The 22,366-nt window shown below is 36.0% G+C and overlaps 1 protein-coding gene across 1 annotated transcript; it reads right to left on the reverse strand.

Annotated features, from left to right (window-relative positions):
- Positions 1-4,522: 4,522 nt before the first annotated feature.
- Positions 4,523-22,366, reverse strand: mslnb (mesothelin b). Its single transcript, XM_028434465.1, has 24 exons — positions 22,221-22,366; positions 20,011-20,108; positions 18,589-18,607; positions 18,381-18,417; positions 17,284-17,406; positions 16,934-17,133; positions 16,747-16,850; positions 14,479-14,591; positions 14,145-14,390; positions 13,981-14,055; positions 13,657-13,895; positions 12,390-12,465; positions 12,118-12,261; positions 11,844-12,046; positions 11,659-11,768; positions 8,879-8,994; positions 8,588-8,764; positions 8,474-8,505; positions 6,558-6,655; positions 6,390-6,412; positions 4,962-4,983; positions 4,829-4,857; positions 4,668-4,746; positions 4,523-4,592 (listed from the first exon to the last, which is right to left on the reverse strand). Exons 2-24 carry the CDS (start codon positions 20,060-20,062, stop codon positions 4,546-4,548), a joined length of 2,364 nt encoding a protein of 787 aa, XP_028290266.1. The 5' UTR covers positions 20,063-20,108; positions 22,221-22,366; the 3' UTR covers positions 4,523-4,545.

Below are 22,366 nucleotides of genomic sequence, written 5' to 3' on the forward strand. Positions count from 1 at the left end.
GAGAACCTGTTTTAAATATTCTGTCATTTTTTTTTTTTTTATTATTATATTCAATCTAGTTTTTTTTTTTTTTTTTCCCTTTAAGAGGTGTGCTCGGGGAATGTTAGGGTAAGGATGTGGGGGTTCAAGTTTGTATATGTATGTCTTGTCCTTGTATGTCGTTTAAAAAAAAAAAAAGAAGAATTTTGTATATAAAAAAAAATAAATAATTGTATGTAAAATGTTCTATTTTTCTTCAAAAAAAAAAAAAAAAAAAAAAAAAAAAAAAAAAAAGAAAAAAGTTTTACAACTTAAAACATAAGGTACTCATGGTCAAATCAAATTAATATATTTTTGAGAGTTCCTGAGTTTGATTATTAAAGTGGGGAATTGAGAGTTCCTGTTTTTGATTATTAAGTGTGGAATCTGAGTTCTTTATTAAATAACAAATCCGAGTGGGGAATATTTCAGTTGTCTTCCTGGTTTTGTGCGGGGCCCGTTTATTCAATCTTATTTAGATATTTCAGTATCTGTCTACTCCTTCCTGTGTTGCTTTTGAGTTCTTCTGTATACCTGTGATAAAAAAGTACTGAAATTCTGCAATTCTAGTTCAAATACAGAGACGAGATGGGCTGTGAAGCAAATAATAATCATATAGCCTCGTCTCGTGATTGCGCAATCGCATTCAAATTGCTGCTTTCAGGGATAATAGATTGTGTTGCTAGTGTTATGTTTAATGTTATACAGCTTTTACATAATATAGATCAACTGAATTAGATGATGTGTATATGTACAGTATGTGTGATGTGTATGGCTAGTATCAATGATCAATCATAAAACTGCAGCAAAAATGCATTGAGGCAAATACAGCTGTAGCCTCATGGGCGGGGCTTGTGAGCCCAAATATACTGCTTTCTACGGTATGCAGCAGTGCAGAGGAAGTCAAGGGAAGCGATCACTCGTTTTTTATTAACTGACTTTAAAATGGAAGATTATATGTCAAAGATGAAACACAGGCTGAGAGACGTTAAGAAGAAACCGAAGAAGACTTTAACCAGACGATAACAAACATTTTCTTCCAGAATAATTGGCGCAAGTATAAGGTGACCAGATTTTTAAAATCCAAACCGGAACGAGTAATCTAACCAAAGAAGAAACTATTTACATGTGCTTTTATTTGTAATGAATAAAGGTCACAAAAATAGTAAAAAAAAAAAAAAAAAAGCAACATTTTAAGTTAATATAAAATGGTTTTAAATAATCAAACAAACTTGTTTTTTTTGGCATGTTGAATGAGAAAGCATGAGAGGAAGCAAATTAATAATATTGTCAATGCCATCGACCAATTAACATCGAGTTGTTAAACGCATGGAAGACTTTTGAGCTCTTTAATTGGTTTATATTGCAAGCACTACTATGGCAACTGTTGTGATTGACCGATCACAGTCCACAGAGATCACGTTTTTAAGCGAAATGCGCTGCTGCTTTCAGGGTCTTTTCTGTCAACGGCAACAGACGTCCATTTGCTAATAAACAGGACAACCGAGACTGAACATGTGAAAAAACGGGACCAATAAATGGTTTGGGGGAAATCGACCGGGACATGGGACGTAAATCGGGATGTCTGGTCATCCTATCCAAGTATAAATTATAGTTGCTGCGCAGCAATGGTCATGGCCAGGAAATTTTAGGCAAAACAAGACAGCTGCTGTTAACAAATAAAGGCAGATTTCGAGCAGCTGTAAAAAAAAAAAAAAAAAAAAGAAAAGAAAAAATAATTTGTTTTTAAGACAAAAATCCAAAGAAATACACATATTGCATCTAGACAGAAGAGAGATGTTGGGAATATTTGTTTTTAACAATGCTTTAATGGATCCAGCAATTTTTGCATTGACTAATTGTTAGCATGCACTGTGGCAATTTTTTTTTTAATTTAACAAAAAATGTGGCAAGAGATTTTAGGTTTTTGCAGCTGAAGCAATTTGGGAAGAGACTTCTGGATCTTTGTACAAAATATGGTGATTGTGCATGAGAAGAATGATTTCCTTCGAAGAAGAACAACATGCAGAATAACAATAGTTTCCTTGCAGTTTTGGCTGTCTGACTCCTAATAAAGGTAATAACATTCACTGTAATTTTTTTTTTCAATATAAAATCAATCAAATGGTAAATCGACTACATTTGTTGGTAAATCCTATCCTAAACTCACTAAAAGTCAATGGCTCAAAGTCTAACTGCTTGTCATTGTTAGATAGTTGCAATGAAAAGGTGTGAAATTAGGCAGGAACTTAATTCTAACTCTTTAACTTGCTCACCAATGTAATCATTTTTGCTGTAAAGGCTAGTTGTATTTTTCAAAACATCTACAGCATGCCACCAGTTACTGCATTAACTGGTTCTCTCACCTGATGGTATATACATGGATAAATCCATCTTGTACTGCGTGATGGCTGAAGCTATGTCCCCTGAAACTGCAGCCAATGCCATGTCCAGTCTGGTAAACCTGGACAAATGAACCACATTTCAATAAATATATAATGTATGTAAAATATTATAGCATTTAGAACATTGGCAGGTATTTAAAACGTTGGAAACTTAAGAAAATCCAAACTCACAGAGTTTTGTATGAAGAGCAGGAAAGGTTGGCCTTTGAGAGAGAAAAAAGAAAATAATAAATATTACTTTATTAAAGAGACAAAAAGATAAATCATTATAAAGTGGACAATTTTTAGAGTTTCTTGCCTGTGGGATGAGCATGATTAGGTGGGAAAGAAACTCTGGTAAATTCTTCTGTTGATCAGGTTTAAATAAATGATTAAAAAGCCTGTTGATGACGTGATCTTTTTGTGGAAGGTTTAACACCAGCAGCTCTGCAATCTGCTTGGGAGTCAGGGTTTGTAGGACTTCCAACTAAACAGGAGAAACAAACAAATGCAATGTTTGGAATGCGGAGATAATTTACAGCTTAGTGCTTTTAAATACTGTCATCATTGTCAAATAAAACTCACTGGGTCAAAGTTTGGGTTGATATGAAGCAACTGTTCAATGCTCAAAAACATTGAAAATGGACCAAAGTTGTTCTTTAGCCACAGTGCACTGCTGTTAGTGGCAAACACACAGCCTGGATTGGGATGTAAGAAGATATCTTCAAGAAAGTATAATTTTTCATATTTTTGTCCTATTCATAAATACGAAGACGGTTTCTTACCTGAAGGCTGCTGGAGCAGGAAGCGAAGGATGAAGTTCTTTAACACCAATTGCTGCTGTTGTAATGTTATGTTTTCAAAATTCTGGACAAATACATGCAGTCTGACAAAAAACAGGAAACAAAAGCTGAAATATAGTACATGTAAACAAAACTCTCATTTACTTCTCATTTAAACACCTTTGAGCTTTGTAGTTTGGATAAATTAGATAAATGTCACCCAATATGGGAGCTTAAACTTTGACATAACACAAATTTTGAAATTGGTAAAAGACAAAAACATTTCATGTAAAGTGCAGTTAGCAGATCAGTTATTTTACCATTTTTCCAATCCCACGTATCCCATGACATTTATCTTAAGTATTTAGACAAAACATTCAAATGTAGACAAAACAAATTTCAGGACTGCTACAGAGGATGATTTTAAACTTCCCCTTATAAAAATGGAAAACATTAATTTAGAAAAAAAATAAAATACAATACCTCTTAGTAACAATGTCAATGTCAGTGACACTAGTCTAGTGTATGTATCTCAAGGTGTAAGGTATACACCATGCAAGCAGAAGCAGTATTTTAAAGAGCTTTGACAATGATGCTAATAAGTTTTGGCTAACCAGAAACCTTTTGCTGATTCATTATTTTCCATTGCAGTTTTGATGGATACTGACTACTATAGACTTAATGACTGTCTAGCCAATGGCTCTTGTCATCAATGCATCAATGCAATTCACCTGTTAATGATCCCATTATTACCGTAAGTCTGACACGGGGACATTTTTTAATGCCAATTTAGCTTTACCACATTACCATCTGAGAACTTAAAACAACAGCATTAATGTTCAACTGTATATGATAGTAAATGATAAGACAAGCTGCTGAGTAGAGACATTTAAACCAAGTAGTTAAAGTGTGTGACATGGTGAGTAGATATAGGCCTACATTTGCTGGTATGACTGACAGCTGATGTTCCTGTTGCTCAAACAGTGCAGAAACCTTCCTGATGCAAAGGGCAGGAAGCTTCTCAGTCTGCTGGAAAACCACAGTTGTATCACACTGCTGTTCATCAGCTGCTCATCAGTAAGCATCGACACTCTCATTTCACCAATCACGTCCAAAATGTCTGTTGCTGATGGTGCCACTGCTGTCATGGACTTCAGATTAAAACAAAATGCCAATTAGTGTCAAATGTCAACAATCTGTATGAATAATAATAATATTAATATTAAATGCTCATTCTTTAGTGATTTTTGAAGTCACAAACCATGTCAGCAAGGTTGTCCAGAGCCGGGTTCAAAATGTCAGAATGTGTGGTGAGCAGCATCTTCCAAAGCACTTTTGAACGACTGCTGTTTCCAGGTAGGTCACACATCAGGGCAGATGCTAGCTGACTGGCTGTGAATTTCTCCAACTGTTGGTGTTTGAGATTGAGTCACTTAAATGTCTACAGTAGCTTCTTATGTATTTTTCTGAAGATCACTCTCACCTGTGCACATGCATACTTTTCCAAAGTGTAATTGCAGGAGCTTTGCAAATATGTGTTTACATGGTACTCTAGGTCCACGCTGGGTACAAATAAATACATGTAAATAATAAGCATTATATTTTGAACAATTTTGAATATAGTATTAAATAAAAATATGATACCTGCTTGTCTTTTTGGCAGATGTTAGAGCCTGCAAATAACCAAATAGTCATTTAAGATAGCTGTAAATCTAAAAACAAACATCAATAACAATTAAAATGAGCCTTACTCTAACAAACAATAAGAGGTTCTTACCATTGATTTGGATCACTGGACACTGCGAGGGACAGAATTGGAAATCAAACAGGTTACTTCATAAAACCAAAACTATACAAGAAACCAATTAATACAAATTCCAATAAAATGGAAACACCAAGCCTCGCCTCCAGATGTGAAACATCTTGAAGGAAAAATTAAAAAAAAAGTTTAGTTGCTTAAAATAATACTACTACATATGATATGTGTTTGTTAGTCACAATGGCAACAATGATCACTTACTGACTCATGCTCTCACATCTCTTTTACATAAAGCAGCCTGTTTTGTTTTGACACGTGACTAAAAAGCATGTAGGTGAATAGGATATAGATGAGCCTTTAATTAGTATTCTTACTGAGTCAGCTTGAAAGAAAAAGGGGAAGCTTGTGTTCATTTTTCTGTAAACTTCGGCCAGGAAGGTTTTGTCATAGTAAGGCAGTCTGTACGGGAATAATGGTCCTTTATTCTTTGCATGCTTTTCCGCCTTGAGTAAAAAGGGCTTGCCACTGCACGTTATAAATAGACAGAGCTTAATTTGGGCTGAATACTGTCGGAGCGAGATCTCCCAGAATTTGACCGGCACTTATTTGATTGCATCCAGCACCTCATTTTTCTTTTTTTTTCAGCACCTCATTTGCTTTTAGGTGTTTTGATTACATGTTGAAGTATTATAATTGAACAGCTGCGTCTTTTATTGAGTTGAAATCACTGAAAATTTCATTGTACACTCAAAATTGAATGTAAAAACTGAGCGAAGAAGAGCACTCAGAGAGCTGTTGCATCGAGAGAGCTGATCACTTCTTATCTGGCTAATCTAATTTTGCCCCAGTAAGTTGAGGAAGTGTACAGCACTCCTGCTGCAGCCGTCTCACTGTAGCGGGTGGGAGGGGCTGCTGCCTTGGCTCTTCAGACAGTGAAGGCCGGTGGAGTTGTCGCCTTAAGTAGCTTGAAAAGTTCACATTTTTCAACTATCAAATCACGCAAGTTGCGTTGCTTGAGAGCGCGTCATTTACATTGATTTTGAAAGTAATCTAGTCGCTTCAGTCGCATTTGTTGTTAACGCACCGGGTGTTAAAAGTTTATAAATATTTAGTATTTGTGGGTTTTTGTGTTCTGAAAGTTTGGTGACCTTTGTAATGAAAATGGCCAAATTGGCATGGCAGATTTGTCAGCTGTCACACAGAGAGAGACGGATATGCTCCGTAATAGGCAATTGTCCATGCTTCTTTAACGCTGATTCTTTTATTAAACATTTAGGTCAATTAGTTGTTTGTGTTCACATGATATTATTGGCGCATTTAGTTAGCAAAAGGCGCTTTAAAAAAATTTATTCCACAACATTTTTGTCTCTCTTACTGCCGGAAAAACCGAGACCTGATGATATACAAATTAAGCACTGTATATCGAGTATGCTTAAGACAACTTACCGTTAAGTTATCAGGCAGACAGTCTGTTAAAAGAAACAAAGACTTAAATCAATAGCTTTCATTTATAGATGACATACGCCTGTTACAATTCATTTCAGAGAATAGGAATTCATATTAGTGGTCAAGACCAAAACGCAAAAAGTAGTGTAGCTGTAGACAGGAACTAACCTTCAGGTGCAATGCTCATCAGGTCATCTATTGTAGTCCATATGAGTGGTTCTGTGTCTGGAGGCACCTTTGGTGCAGCATGATATAGTCTCGTAAAGCTGCCGCACAAAGAAGACAAAATGCAGAGAAAGTAAGTGCAAAGAATTCAGAAAGCTGTTTCATCAGCAAAATATTTAAAAAGCAGATTTCAAAGCCATCTGCTTCAATCCATCCATCAAATTTTCCAGAAAGCGCTGAGAAACGTACCATAGAACCCAGAGAAATCCATTGTGTGTTCATAGAAAACCCAGGCCACAATCAAACAGTGGTGTGACCCCCATAGGACACTTACATATCAGGACATATTTTTTCCACAATCTGTAATCTCAATTTTTTTCTAGATGTCCTTGTTCAAAATACATATTAGTGAGTTTATTTGAGTCTAGTCCAATTGTCTCTATCAAGCTCTCTACATATATATTTACCATTTTATTTTAATTGTTTTATACTATATTGTAGTATATTGTGCAAGTTTACAACTCGCTATAAAAAACTATTAAAATGTAAATAAATCCCTTGACCAGATAATGATCTGGTGTTGGTGGTTGTTTTTTTCTCAATCTGTTCGGTTAAAGTGTTCCCCCATCAACACATTTAGTTGAATTGTGGTGCAGTTTCTTTCCTTTTCCCAAAACGCAGTGGGGCTCCAGTTTTTAATTTTATTGCTGTCATTCCTGTTAGAGAAATTGTTTAGTTTATGGTTAGTCACGTGTTCTGGTAATTCTCAGTTCTCAATATTGTCTTTGTTGGTAATTGTTTCCTGTCTATGTATTCACTCCCTTTCTTCTCAGTATGTTTGTGTGAGAGTTCTCGTAGTCCTTCCTTCACATAATGTTCCCACTCAGGTGTTTTTCATCAACTAATTTCCTTCCCCACTACTTAAGGTGTGTGTGAGCACTGAGTGGGAGGTAAGACTTTAGTGTGAAGTTTTATACATGAGGCTGACATTACGCTGTCATTAATATGACATGACACCTATTATTAATATGAATAAGGTGTCATGAAGGCTGTCATTAAGTGTCGTTTGTTACCCTAACCCTAACACTCCGTTTCCCTAACCCCTAACCCCATTCGATCCTTCCAGCAAACCCAAAAAATGCCAACATAGTTCCAAGTGTGTCATAATTTAGCGAAAGGTGTCATAATTTAGCAAATGACCCTTAATGACAGCCTTAATGACACCTTATTCATGCTAATGACAGCGTATTGTCAGCCTTATTTATAAAACTTCAAATAAAGTGTGACCAGTGGATGTTGATTTGATGTCCATTGTTACCATTCCCCACTCAGTCTGTGTTAATAATACATACATTTAGTTTGTTCAAGGTGGTTTGCTCCGTATTTTGGACTGTTTATTTTTCTCTTCAATTTGTCTTGGCTAGATGGTTTTTGGTGTCATGAATTTATTCTTAGTAAGAGCCCTCCAAATACTCACACCCCATGACAAGCTATTTGTTCTATAAGATATTATAATCTGACTACCAATGAATAGGTAAAGGAAATATCTGCTTCTTCCAACAGGTTGGATGTTTACGCCCTCAAAAGGCAAGAACACAGTGTGATCATTCAAACTAAAATGTTCCAGCAACACACATTAATGGGTTTCCATTTTCTGATGCTTGGTGTTGGTAAAATAGCTAAAAATGTATCGTATGGTCAGGATGAGAGTGCAAAAGTCATGACAGGTGTTGATAATTCACTCATGCCTTTTTCTTTTTAGAATTCACATTACTAATGTCATTATGGGAACACAAATGGGAAGAAAGTTCATAGATTTCCCCTGTTTCAAGGCAGGTGTTGGTTGCTTCGCATCAACACTTCCTGTGAAGGATAGCTTCCTTGTTGTAAAAAACACAATACTATCTAACAGCACTCACATATGTTTGAAGACGTTACAGGTGGGATGGACCTGAGGGAGAGAATAAAACACAGTACATGATAAAAATTGGTTACATTTGACAAACACTTGTGTCCCAAACAAAAGCCATTACCTCTTTAGCAAGTTGCACCATGATCTCGAGGACCTCAGTGAAATAGTTGGGTCCCATAGTCCCAACTAAATACTGAAACACGGCATCAATGACCTCCTCTTTCTTTGGTGGTGTAGGAAGAGGCAGCAGTATCAGCTCTGCTAGCTGTTTTGGGGACAAGACTGGGATGACCTCAACCTGTACAGGAGATGAAAAAATACAAAAAAAAACCCATTAACCTTATTGTTTTACTATCTGCAGTCTGCATTGAAGGTAGATATTGATAATGTCTCCTGTGCTATCCTTACTCACCCCAGAGAATTGTGGATATAGTTTGTAAAAGTCAGTGATGAAAGCAAACTTTGAAAAGTAAGCAAAGTTGTCTTCCAGCCATTGTCTACTGTTGTTTCCTACTACACACTGGGGATCTGTAATAATTCAAATCCAAAATGCATATGTGAACTAAAAGCAGAAAAATGATCACCCTAAAACAAAAAACACGCTTTTTGTACAGCAAAAGGACAAAACCTGAAGAATATAAAACACAGTCTCAAACTATCTCTCAAATATTCAGTGCCAAACTCCTTTTCTTGAAGGTCATTTATTATTATAGCCCTATTCGCACGGGATTAGTTCTACCTAGGGACCACATACTGTACGATTTGTAATAATTGTGGAGAATGTCTGTGACGTTAATCCCATGCAAATCGGCCATGTCAGTAATTTGTAAAGTAAAAATTCCCCCACAAATTACCTACTATATTATGCTGAACTCCGAGGTCTCTGTGATAATACTAATCTAATGCGAATAGGCCTCTCTGTGATTTGGACAGAAATGGGCGGGATCTGATTCGTCATTACGCATTGTTTTGTTTCAGGTGTCACGGTCTGAATTCACCTCGTACTGAGATTGATTATGAGCATATATGCACGCATTCAACCCTAACCCTAGCCTAATCCAATAAACTAATAAAACATGTGTTTAAAAACAAAAATAAATAAAACTGAATAATTGTTTTTTTTTTTAGCAAATGAATTTTCCGGTAGTACACATGCGCATATATGTTCATAATCGATCTCAGTATGAAGTAAACACAGACAGTGACACCGGAACACATGTTTATTTACTTTTGGTGAAGAATGGAGGCTGCGTTGGAGTGTTTAGAAAACCTTGGGTCCTGGGCCAACAAAACCTTATCGGCCCGTACAAAAAGAGAAGGAGCAAATGGTAGATGGTCCTGTTTTGCACTGTGTTTGTAGCCTTCTGTTTAATACAGCTTGCTAGCACTAGCAGTAACACAGCACCGAGCTGTGGTCAAAACTCTGCAAAGTTGTTTTAACATCAACTCTCACACTGTTTCACGTTTTCAGATGTCCGTAAATTTCAAAAAAATCTCAGACTTCGGTTATCTCGTGCGAATGCGCCACATAAAAAGCAGACGTTGGGGGGCCATTTATTTTTTACATGTGGTCTCTAGGTAAACCTAATACAGTGCAAATAGGGCTTATGAAAATAAAAATACTTGTATGATGATCCATATCTATTTTTTCTACGTTAATCCAGTTACATGAAATTATATTAACGGGCCACTTTTGATCTGCAGCCCTTGAGTTAGGCATGCTCAAATTAACAGTAAGACAGTAAATAGCTAAAGCCTTCTGTAAAGGAACAGTTTACTTATTACAATGAAACCAATGAAGACACAGTAGCAGGAGCAAAAGCATTTGACTGTTTGCAGATTATAAAAGTAAAGGCATAAAAAACACAATAGCTCTGCTTCAGGTCGGGCTCAGTCACTTGAGTGCCATAAAGCATTGAATGTTTGAAATCTAAAACAGCTTATTAAGCCAGTGGACCCATTTCACTTTATGTAAACATCTCTCGTCTAAAAAATTTCCAAATGTGGCATTTCCTAATGCGGAAATGTAGGAAGTTCCTAGTTTTTAATAAAAGCAGGCTTTCCACAAAAACAAATGTAAATGTGTTGTTGATAGTATGGGAAAGAGAAAGAAAGTGATTTTCACTGTGGCTCGGACAGAAAAATGTGGTCTATTAAAAACACCTATAACGTTCTCCTTCAATGGATAAGGCCTTTCAAACTAAAAGTGTGTTTTATCTTTTAGGTTTCAGGAAAACTCCCTGTTCCATGAATTTCCGACAGACAGAAAAAATGTGAATGAAGGCGGGTTAATGTGATTCATTTACAAATGAGACAGACTTTGCCATGATGTTTTCCTAACACTAAATGACATTTAAATCTGTGAAAAAGTTAAACCAGGTTTACTTGATAAGATATGAGCATTAGAGTGTGGATCGGACCCATTTGTTTGCTTTTATTAAGTAACTATTAACTTCCTACAAATCCGCAATTGGAAATGTCAACAGATGAGCGCATTGTTTTGTCACTCTCTGCTTTGTCTATAATCAATATATGAATATGCAACAATTGTCTGTCATCACTGCTGTGTGAGCTCTACTGCCTTCGTCATACTAATTCTTTGTTCTTAAAATCTGGTACTTTCAAGTTCGGTTAAATTCTGGTTGAGGCAACTAAAAATGTGTTATTAAATAACTTTCAACAGGATGTTCATGTTCAGAGAGGACACATACAATTTAAGAGGGAATAATAGATTTCAGCAACTGGCCATCCATTCAACTCTGAAAGGTATATGTATCTCTTTGTGTAAAGTTAGACTTTGAAATAATGTACATGGAGACACAGAAATGTGCATTCATTTGGTACAAACAATTACTCCTGGATAGCTATAAAAAAATTAGTCCTTATTTGTACTTAATTTGGAGAGGATTTTGTTGAGTTTATATGATTCAAAAGCAGTATTTTAAAGGTTTAAACATTTAGGGATTATGTTGTGCATAAGGATCCAGCCCCCTTTATGAAGATGTAAAGAAGCAAGTGGGGGTGGGGGTGTGAGAACATGATAAGCTTTGGTTCCTTCAGTCTCTTTTAAAACTTGCACTGTTCTTTTACATTTGTTGCCAGATGTGTTTTTGTTTGAGATAAACAAAGAAACCAACAAATAAATAAATAGATTAAAAAAAAATTGTATTATTTATCAATGGAGTTTCTTACCTGAGGTGTTGTGATGCAGTAGGAAAGGGAAGATGAAGTTCTCGAAGATTATTTGACTGTATACTGGATTATCTTTTGCCTTGCCCATATGAGTGCTGAGTGCTCTCACACTAGACACAGGAGGAGTAGGATACTAACTTTGTACATTTGTGTAAAAATATTGACCTGAATCTCAGTCCACTTACATAGTTTGGTAAACAGGGCAGGAGAAGTTCTTGGTGCTAAGGCAGGAGAGGAGTTGTGGAGGCACAGCAGGCAGGAGGGGCATCAGCTTGACCTCAAACCATTTGAGGATGAAGTCAGGGTCCTCCAGGTGTTCCGTTGTCAGAGACGGAGGTTCAGCCTGAGTAAAGATCTGCTGCAGCTCGTCAGCCACCTCTTTGAGGTCCTACGGTAGGTAAGGATGACGATGAGTAAATCTATGATGGTTGGTCATGACAGCTTTCTTTAAATACCAACCATTTTGGACAACTCTCTGATCAGTACGTTCAGGCGTTTGGTCAGCTCTATAACCAGCCTCATGAGCGTCTGTTCTGTCAACTTTAGGTCGGTTTGAGCAGCGCAGCGCAAAACATGGGCTACATTTTCCACTACATCAGTCAGCTGGTGAAACATACACATACAGCTATTATTAAGATGATTTATTATGTAAAGGAACAGTGTGTAGCATAGGAGGCATTCAATAATAGTGTGGTGGTGGTGATGTGGGGGGGGGGGGGGGGGGGGCTCACCCCACAAGGGTTTCCATCAAGAGTGAGGCTGCAGACATCCAGGATTACAGTGGTTTCATTGTCTTGATCCAAAAAGCTGCACACAATATAGAAGAGGAAAAGAATGACATACCTGAGCAGGAGTGGCAAAGCAGCACCATTCCTTCTACAGAACAACCTATTGTTACATGGGGATTTACATCAGTAGTTCTTCTTCTAAATGGATATATTTATGTAGAAGAATAGAAGAATACTGCCCAGAATACCACATCTAACAGTAAATGGTAGGAACGTTTCTTCATTGAAATGTTTTCTCTTTTGATTTTGCTGATAAAACTGCTGCTCAGGACACTGATTATTTTCTTATTTTTTTTGTTTATTTAGAGTATGATGATCAGCAAAAAGCAAATTTCTTATGTTGTAGCCTATACATCGCAGTAATGCACTTTGGTTTTAATCAAAGGCAGTTTATTGATTTTAAAAGGGAATCAATTGTCTTTTCAAAATTACCACCTGATAATTTTTTTGGTTTACCATTAAAATATTATCTTTTGAAGTGTTTAAAACCATCAAATGTTATACTATCCAAGTTTAAAACTACAACGTATTTCCATTAAAAACTAATTGTGAGTTTTCCTTGATTTGGTGAGTGTCCCCAATGCCAGACCTTCTTTGTCACTATATTGACTAATGGTAACAAATCTGCCAAAAGAAAAGAATCCTGAGATTGAGATTTTTTTTAATCGAATTCAAGAGCTTCTTGAATGAGGAGAGGGTAAACATATTACTAACGATGACTCAGTCCCTAGAAATATGGTATAAATGCAAATGTAGCAAGCTTTTATTAAAGACAGAACAAAAGATATAATAGTTTGTATTTTCATCATTCATACTGAACGGGATTATACACAGACCAAAATATTTCAAAGATTTTTGTGAAAAACAACAATAATTTTCCATCCCCCAGTTTTTTTTTTAAAAAGGCTTATAATTGATTTATCAATGATAATATGGGATAGGGTACTGCTTTTGAAACATGAGCTGTAAATTGGCTGGCAAGGGCGGTACGTCCTGTACACTACATCATTGAGCAGAGACTGACCCCGGCGGGATGGGTTCGGTTAATGATATTCAGCTCTAATGCTAACCATAAAGCCCATGATCGATCCCCATTAGATGAACCTTTGTTTTATTAAGTGCTTTTTTTCTTCTTTTTTTGCTGATCATCATTTTTTTACTAAATACCTTTATTTTTTGCAATTGATGCTAACATCTGAATGTTACTTACAAAAGCTGTTGGAAAGCAAAAGTGATGTTCGGATGCATTGGGTCTTTATGTGGCAAGAACCTCTTCAATACAGGCATCACCACGTGTTGGTACCAGTCCTCCATGTTCGTCACATCAAACTCGGGCATCTCAGGGACTAAAGCTGTGTTTCTGGGTCTGTATGAGTCTGCCAGTTCAGCCAGAGTCCAGTTGAGCAGGAACTGTGTCAAAGTGGTGCTCTTCATTTCAGAAACACCTCTCTGATATACGATATAAAAGATTATAGATTAGGAGTGGAAGTCACAGATGTCAACATCACAAGATACAGAATGAAAGAAAACTCACGACTTTTGTCAGGGATATGAAATCATGAACAAAGCTGCTGATGGGTTTGAGCGCTGTCATGAATCCATTTACAACCTTGGAAATAAACACAAAATTTTATTTAGAACCATTTGAATCTCTGTAACACTGTGCTGCTGCTCCTCTGTGAATGGAATATCTCTTACGCTGTTCTGAAGAGACGGCCGGTATGCGTCATATGTGGGATGTGGAGAAAAGGTGGGAAAACTTGTTGGGTGTCCAGGACTCGTCCAGTTGTTGCTCCAAGTAGGGCTTGTTGGAGGATGACCAGGACTTCCTGTCACTATGCTATGGAAGAGCACTTCTATTGTAGTGTTGTCTAAAAGTTGGACCCCAGGCGTTATTAGCAGCTCTGCCTTTTGCGCTGCAGACAATAAGTGAAGAACCTCCAACTGTAAGGGAGGAATGGATATGGACGTGTCAGCTTTCACAAATATAGAGGTTTTTTTTTGCATTTACTGTTTAGGTTGCAGAAATTACCCTGCTAAAGACCATGTTGAGGGTTGAAAAATCTGTCATTCGTGCCAAGACCCTAAAGGCACCAAAATTCTTTAATAGCCACTCCTCGCTGCTCTCACTTGAGTTCATACAACCTAAAAACAAACACACATTTAAGGTGATAGTCAGTGAATGTTATATTAGTGTTTGCTAATGAAGGATGGCATGACTATTTTAGCTGAAATAATGTTGAGCTGGGCTCAACCTTTGGTGGATCTGAGAGATTATGTGCAGTTTGTACAATATTGCGGTATGGAAATATGTCTGTAATACAAGAGACCAGCCCTTACATGTAAAATCTTAAAACACGCTTAAATAAAGTTACTGAAACCTTTTTGTAATTTTTACCGTTAGGTCCTTGAGAAAAGGACCAAACGGTAAATGTGAATGTGAAAAAAAAACTTTTATATTGTCTTTGATATGGTAATTTTTGAAAGGCTTTATCTGACCATTTTCTCAAACCTGAGCAACGTGTTTTATTTCGAAACCTAACCAAGTGACACCCTGATGTCACATGTTGACTGTTGCCACAATGAAAAGCTTCCATAACAGTCATCTCAAGTCTTTACAAACCAAACATGCTGTCGATAAGGGGGGGCTAATAAAGCTGGTGAGAAAGTGGCACAGATTACTATCAAAACACTGAAGAGGGGGTGAGACCTGTACTTACAAATCATGATACTTGAGATAATCCATTTGTTATCATATCCTAACATATACAGTATACTAAAATTTTACCTTTTACATTTTTTTGGTGTTTTTAGCTGTTTTTATTTTCGATTTGTATTTGATGTATATATATTTTTATGATTATTCTATATAATGTTTAGAAATATATTAGTTTGTACTCAAGCTCCTAGATACTGCCACCATTAAAAAACTAAATCAATAATAAATCAGACATAAACCCCATGTTACAAAGCTTGATTTCCTCTTATCGCCCTAATTTCAGTGATTAAGCCTGTGTGTCTTGTACTATGACGGCGAATAATTTCTTAGCTGGATATATCTCCATGGTAACTTTTGGTAAGCACCTAACAAGCTCCAGTAGAGGTTCTAACCTGGATGAGAAATCAGGGCGTACAATCACCTCCTGACAAATCACTTCTCTTGGAAAATGGCCTGCCCATATTTAGAAGATCCTGGTATGTGCGTGGATCGTGTGGACCATTGTATGTGAGCTCAAGGTTATGCACCAGTAAGCAGACCGATAAAAGTTCTGGACTTGATGTACTGTATATACTGTAGTAGGGGTGAGCATTGCCATGAATCTGATGTTACGATATGATTACGATTTGCATGTCATGACATGATATATCCCAATATATCCCGATACTAAACAATATAATATACATTGGGATATATCGCAATATCAGTAATTACACATTTTTCCTTTACAAGTACAAAAAGGTATGAAACAAGTAAATGCTATCTAATTGTAATTCAAGTACAAATATAAAAAACAAGTGGTATGTTTATCAAACTGTCAAATTACATTTTCATATGAGCGCGCACTGATCCACATTGAAAACCCAGGGCTTAAAGGAATGATAACCAGCTCGGTACAGGTTTGGTTAGGTTTAGCCTGCTAACAGAGCGATAGCTATGATATGTTTATCCAGCTTCATAGTACAGGCCCATGGGTAACTGGCCTCCTGGGGGCTGGCTACATCTGGCCCTTGGCCAAATTTTTTGCAGCCCCAAACCAAAAGGCACAAATTACAAAACAAAAACAAAACCATAAGAAATATACATAATGACAACATAAATACCAGTGTTTATTTTGAAAGCAAATTTTGATTTAGTTTTAGTCTTTTCTCTAAAATTCTACTTATGTTTAGTCTAAAGTTAGTCATTTGTAGTATTTCAGTTATAGTCTTTTTTAGTCACCCAAATGACATTATGATTTTAGTCAACTAAATATGTTACAGATATAGTCGACTAAGATATAAATATATTCATTTTTTAAAGTTTCACCTCATGTTTTATAGTTGACAAAAATACCAACATATTTTGAATTAGTTTACATTGTATTTCATGTTTTTTTTTTTTCTAGTCATAGTCTAGTTCTGTCACTTAAAAATAAAGTGAAAACCCTTTGTTGTTTGTTTCTTGCATTCATTCTCAGATTGGTCATTATTCAAAATTCTGACATGATTGTTCATAATGTGGCCCTCGGATCTATCACAAAATCGCCCATTTCTGGATTATAGGCATAACAGGAAAGATACATGACTGTGATTCCATTACCGGAAACCCTGTCTCCAGAAAGGAAAGGGTACATAAAGAATGTGTAGATCCACTTTTGTCTGACTGGACTCATTTCTGAATAATGGTGGCTGAGTTCCTTCACCCTGTAAAAAAAGACAAAATGGCCTGAAAAGTGTATGCAACAAAGACAGCATGAGAAAAAACCTGAACATTGACGGGTACATACATTGTCTGGTAGGTGGAGCAGCTAAAATTTTTGGTGCTGAGGCAGGAGAGAAAGTTTTTTGTTACAGATTTCAATAGTGGCTTCATTTTGACCTCCATCCACATTTGGACGAGGGCCTCGTTCCGGAGAGGGTCCACTGTTGGGTTTAACAGCAGCTCTCCTTGGAGGCTCATTAGTGGCACACCATTTAAGCTGGATCGCTGTAAAAAAAAAGAAAAAAAAAGAGTTGACGTGCAATTTAATAATACAGGGTTTGCACCCATGACATAACACATAAAATATTTTTACAGTACAAACTGGTCGGGCGTGAATGTGTGACAACATTCCCAGTGGTGGGTGAGGAGCCGTACCATGAAGGTGTAGATGTCCATTGTTGCTTCAAGAATTTCTTTCAACCTCCGCAAATGGTCTGTTCCTGTGTCTGTCGAAGGCAGTCCAACACACTGTAGGAAACTGTGTGTCGGCTCTGCCATCTTGGAATGAAAAACAAAAGGACATTAGAAATTAATTTACACAACATATTGTGGTTAGATTATTTGCCAGGGAACCCTAGTTTTAAGAGAATTTGATCCTTTGAATAATAATGTGTTCTCTATCACTGCTTTCCCTATTCAGGGTTGAACCATGACAACTACTAATATAAAATCTAAACCTACATTTTTTAATGTAACTTCAGAATACCTCTGTATATTAATTAAAAAGAGTACGTGTGAAAAGCTTTTTCATCTGTAACTCAAAGTACCAAGTTGTGAAATAATCTTCCTTCCTTGCCAACTCCCTGGTGTAAATGCTCACCCAAAAGTTAGGTGTGGGATTTTTGAAATGCACATTTCACTTTATTGTACAATACAAAAATGACATTACAATTGTGACCTGTCAAAAAAAACAATCCAAGATGAACACCTGCATTAATGCATGACAAACTTATTTTGGTGGAATCTAACAACACAGCACATCAGTGATCTGATCAGTGATCTACATTCTTATTGTCAATTGAATAAGAAACTGAACAGAGTAGTGTCCCGGCTTACTCCCTTGTTGTCTTCTAATTGGAATGTAATCTAATACATTTATTCAATATGGCTAAAGTGTCAGCCCAGTCTCAAATTATTATCTAAAATTATCTGTGACTGTCAATAAGTCGGTTTACCGTAATATTAAACAGCGTGTTTTTAGCTTGATATGCTTGCCTGTTAGTCAGATATATGATATTAATTTGATCAAACACATTGAATCAACAAAAAGCCGCTCCCTTCACAGTTTGGCCAATCATTTGTTTAGTACACAATCAGAGAACCTGCCCTCAAGCAAACAGGAAAAATGCGGATGTAATGTAACCTTTAAACCCTTCATTTCAAAGGGGATCAGATGATGTTGTCTAATCAATAGTAATATATTACATAAAAATAAAGACAAGAGCGATGCGACATGTGACAGCTTCACATACCTGACCACATGCTTCGTTCGTCGTGCATGATGTATTTCTAAAGGTTTCCATCAGACGCCCGGATAAACATTAGAGATAAAAGACAACAACAAATGTTCAGTTCTTTTAGAACAGTATGTACTGTAGTCTTTCCGAATGAATTACTTTGTGCTTTATTGTTCAGTTACAAACTGCAATGTTGGTTTTCTCTGAGACAAATTATTCTTACCTCTGAGCGCTTGATCCTCCTGTTGAAAGTAGAACAAAAATGACTGTTAAGCCTGAGATCTCAGCAAAATAAAATGAAATACCTTTTATCAAATGATAAATATCGCTAGCCATTCATTTTATAATAGTTTTTAACCAACTTTTCTCTGATAAAGAACACTATTGTTATGATTGTTTTCAACACTTGTAGTCTTATGTATGTATCAATGGCAACATTTCATTATTGTAAAGTAAAATGGCATCATTTGTAAGAAATTTAAAGGTTTGACAAATTTAGCAAATTATGGTAAAATTACCAAAAAATTGAAAAACTTCATTATACAGATGTAGCTTTACCTTCTTCTACACTTTGTCTAGTTCATTCTCCTGTCTCTTTAAACTTTAACCACATTTTATATATATAATGTATTGCATTTATTTACATATTAAAAAACATTTAATTGTGGATTAATCATATTTACACCTTTCATTCCACACTAGGACACAGGACGCTGACTATAAAGGACATTAGTCTTACATGACAAACACACCCCTCATCATTTGTGAATGAGGGGTCTGATGTTCACAATATGGATGACTGAGGAGCCACTGTCATGACATCACAGAATTGCATCAGTTTTAGTAGAAGTGGTTGAAACAACTTGACTAAGCATTTGTTTATAATGATAACAGATGCTGATTAGTGAGAATTAGCTGGAATTAATTGCAAGCTTTTATTAATACAGCAAAACTATTGATGAATTTAAATTAATCAGTGTGATTGCAAGATGCACCATTCAGTGGCAGGTTTATTTACAGGTCACATGTAGTGGAAGTATTTTGAATGGCTTGTTTTTTAGCAAACACTGCACTTTTTGGTCAGAGATTAGGTTTCAGATGAGAAAAGTTAAGTTGTTTTTTTTTTTTTTTTAACCCTGTCTTAGTGTATTAAAGCCTGCTATTGGTATATTCATACATTTGAATGGCTTCTAGTCTGGTTGATATGGTATTAGTATTAGTGCAAACACTGACTAACCTATACTGCTTATATGAATATGTTTGCTTTATCTGATGGACATCAAATCAGGTTTGTAGGTTCCTTTGGTGATGGTATGTGTATAACTTGATTCACAGCCAGTAAAAAAAAAAATCTCTTTATTTGGTTCACACAACTAGTTTGAGTGTTTACAGGTCGATGTTTGACTATTGAACAAAGAGGTTTTGTTTATGATCATTAAAAAGGTTAAATAATGTTTGGCTCCACTGGCTGCTGAGCAATGCTGTACTTATCAGTGTATCCTAAATTAAATAAAAGTGAAATCTACAGCAGACCATATGAATACACTGTATAGGCTACATGACCGCTGTACTTTTCAAACAGAGAAATACATATGAGAGATGTTGCTTGTGTACTGGATACATTAAACACATTTCTTCCTCTTACCAAACGAGTTTCCCAGAAGGTAAATCAGTAGGAAAAGGCAGCGGGATCTCATGATGTGATCAGTCTCATGAGATGGTATAGGGTTTTTTTTTAATTCACTGAGGAGGCAATAAGAGAGAGCATGTGACATAGTCTCTATTCACCATCTCACTCCATGATGTAGCATACATTCATTTTTAACACATTTATCTATTAACTCACCTTATCCACATCACAAGTTGTTTTTTAGGTGCCTTGAAACATGTTTACCTGGATGCTTACATATTACACAACAAAGCTTTAAGAAAGAACCGTTTTTGCTATTGTTGTCTTTGTCCCTCAGGGTTTGTGGTAGACAGGAATCAGGGTGCGGCAATCTTTTTTTTTCTATACCGATCTCTAACTTTCCAGGACAAAGGTAATAAGACAAAAGAAGCATTGGTAGAAAGAATGCTGAAATACTATACTACTCATCTACAAACAATCACACACAAAGACAACACCTATAAGTAGGCTCAAAGATGGTGTAAGATGTCATCAGAGAAAACATTTTATACAAGCGTGTACCAAACATGTACAATAAATAAGGTTTAAAGTAATTATTTTAAACTGAGCCAAGCTTAAGCTAAAAAGCTAGAAACCTTTAGTGTATTGACTCTGGACTAGTTTATTATTGAAGTGATTCGTTAAATTAAACACACATTATTATTTTAATGCTTGATGAGTTGTAATTTTTGAGATTGGGTAAGTACGGTACACACTAAGCATCACCTGAAATTTAAACTGCCATAAGAAATTCGATAGGCAACTTACTGCTCAGCTTTTTCACAGGTGTGTGTAATTACCTCATTCGTCCATTTGCAAGAAGCAAATAAAAGTATGTTTATTGAGCCGACCACATGAAGAAACCCATCTAATAAATCTATACAAACCCTCCAGGAGCAAAAACAACAAGTGTGCTGGTCCATATCAATGTTTCATAAAGAGAAAGAACACATTATTATGTTTGTGATGAATAGGGCCACAGATGAAAAGTGTATCAAATGACACAAAGAAAACCACCATAAAAATAGCCTAAAATGCACTCCATGGAGGAGATGGGAATATTTGTCTATATAGCTATTCTATTTTATTTATTTTTAAATGACTTCTCATACATGTTTGAACCAACACATTGAATGCAGTATTTACATGTTATTTATATTAACATGTTATATTTTATTTATCCAAATGACTTTTCCAAACAACACCAGACACCCTGGCAATTTCACACATTACATTTATACTTATACTTAACATGTGGGCTTTGTGTTAGATCAGAGCCTTGGTTAAAGTTTAGGTGTTTGATTAGGAATAAGATCAATCAATCTCACATTGACTGTGGCAGAAAAGAACGCAAACACTGTCAAACCTCTTTGTCACTGATTCTATCAAACGCTATGAAGCTCTTGAGAAATATTTTCTTCGGCAAACAACAAAAACACTTATTTTATTCATTTGACAGTTAAACTTTGCAAAGAATGACAGAGTTCAGTGAGATCTGAACACATGTTTTTCTCTTTTTATATGTGTCGCACCAAAACTACTCACACAAATTCAGCCTGAAAATCAAGAAAAACAGCAGCTCAAAATGTCTATAAAAATGTCTTAAGTTTAAAAATGTTTTTGTGAGAAATGCATACAAGTAAAATAGTAAAATAAACAGTGAAGTTGGACATTTCATTTCAATGAAGGAATAATTTCATTTATTAATTAGTGAAATAAATTACACCATATACCTTGTTTCAAAAGTACAATACCTATTCAGTCATTAAAGTAAATTAAAAACTACATCCTAATTACTGATGTTTTCATTGTTGACTAATTTACAGACATGCATTGTTTGCACAAATCAAATATTTTTTCTGAAAGGTTCTTGCCTTATACTGTAGGGTGAAAGTCCAATTTTGAATGACCAGGGACTGAGAATTAACCTTGAAACACCTTAAAAACACTTGTTTCTAGAATCTTTCAAATATAAACGTTTATTTTCCCTGTCCTGATTCTCTTTTGCTACTACGTAGTAAAGCATGAAACTTGTGTAAGTATTTCCTTGTTCAGAAAGAGCTACCGGATATTTGTTCTCAACAGTGAACTATCACAAGTTCAAATATGTCTCTGAGTTTATTTACAGTTCATCACTGATCATTAATAATTAAGGCTAATGATAAAATCAAAGCTTTATCACTCACCGGCTTATGTTTGCGCTCCTTTAGGTGCTGCTGCTCAACACCTTCTGTCTCATGACACCAGAGTCACAGGTGTGCCGGTGCAGGGGGTGTGTTGTCTTATCATGATGACACAAGCAATTATGGCTGACTTCTACGTGCTGCACCAA

Source organism: Gouania willdenowi, chromosome 1, assembly GCF_900634775.1.
Source record: "Gouania willdenowi chromosome 1, fGouWil2.1, whole genome shotgun sequence".
In the NCBI taxonomy this organism is placed as follows: domain Eukaryota; kingdom Metazoa; phylum Chordata; class Actinopteri; order Blenniiformes; family Gobiesocidae; genus Gouania; species Gouania willdenowi.

What these genes read in the sequence shown, in the direction of transcription:
- mslnb (XM_028434465.1), bottom strand. Translation starts at nt 20,062, where the DNA reads ATGAGATCCCGCTGCCTTTTCCTACTGATTTACCTTCTGGGAAACTCG. An exon ending in TATATCCACAATTCTCTGGG is followed by an intron (nt 8,765 to 8,878) that starts GTGAGTAAGGAT and finishes TCTCCTGTACAG; the next exon opens with GTTGAGGTCATCCCAGTCTT. An exon ending in GATGAGCATTGCACCTGAAG is followed by an intron (nt 6,413 to 6,557) that starts GTTAGTTCCTGT and finishes TTCTTTTAACAG; the next exon opens with ACTGTCTGCCTGATAACTTA.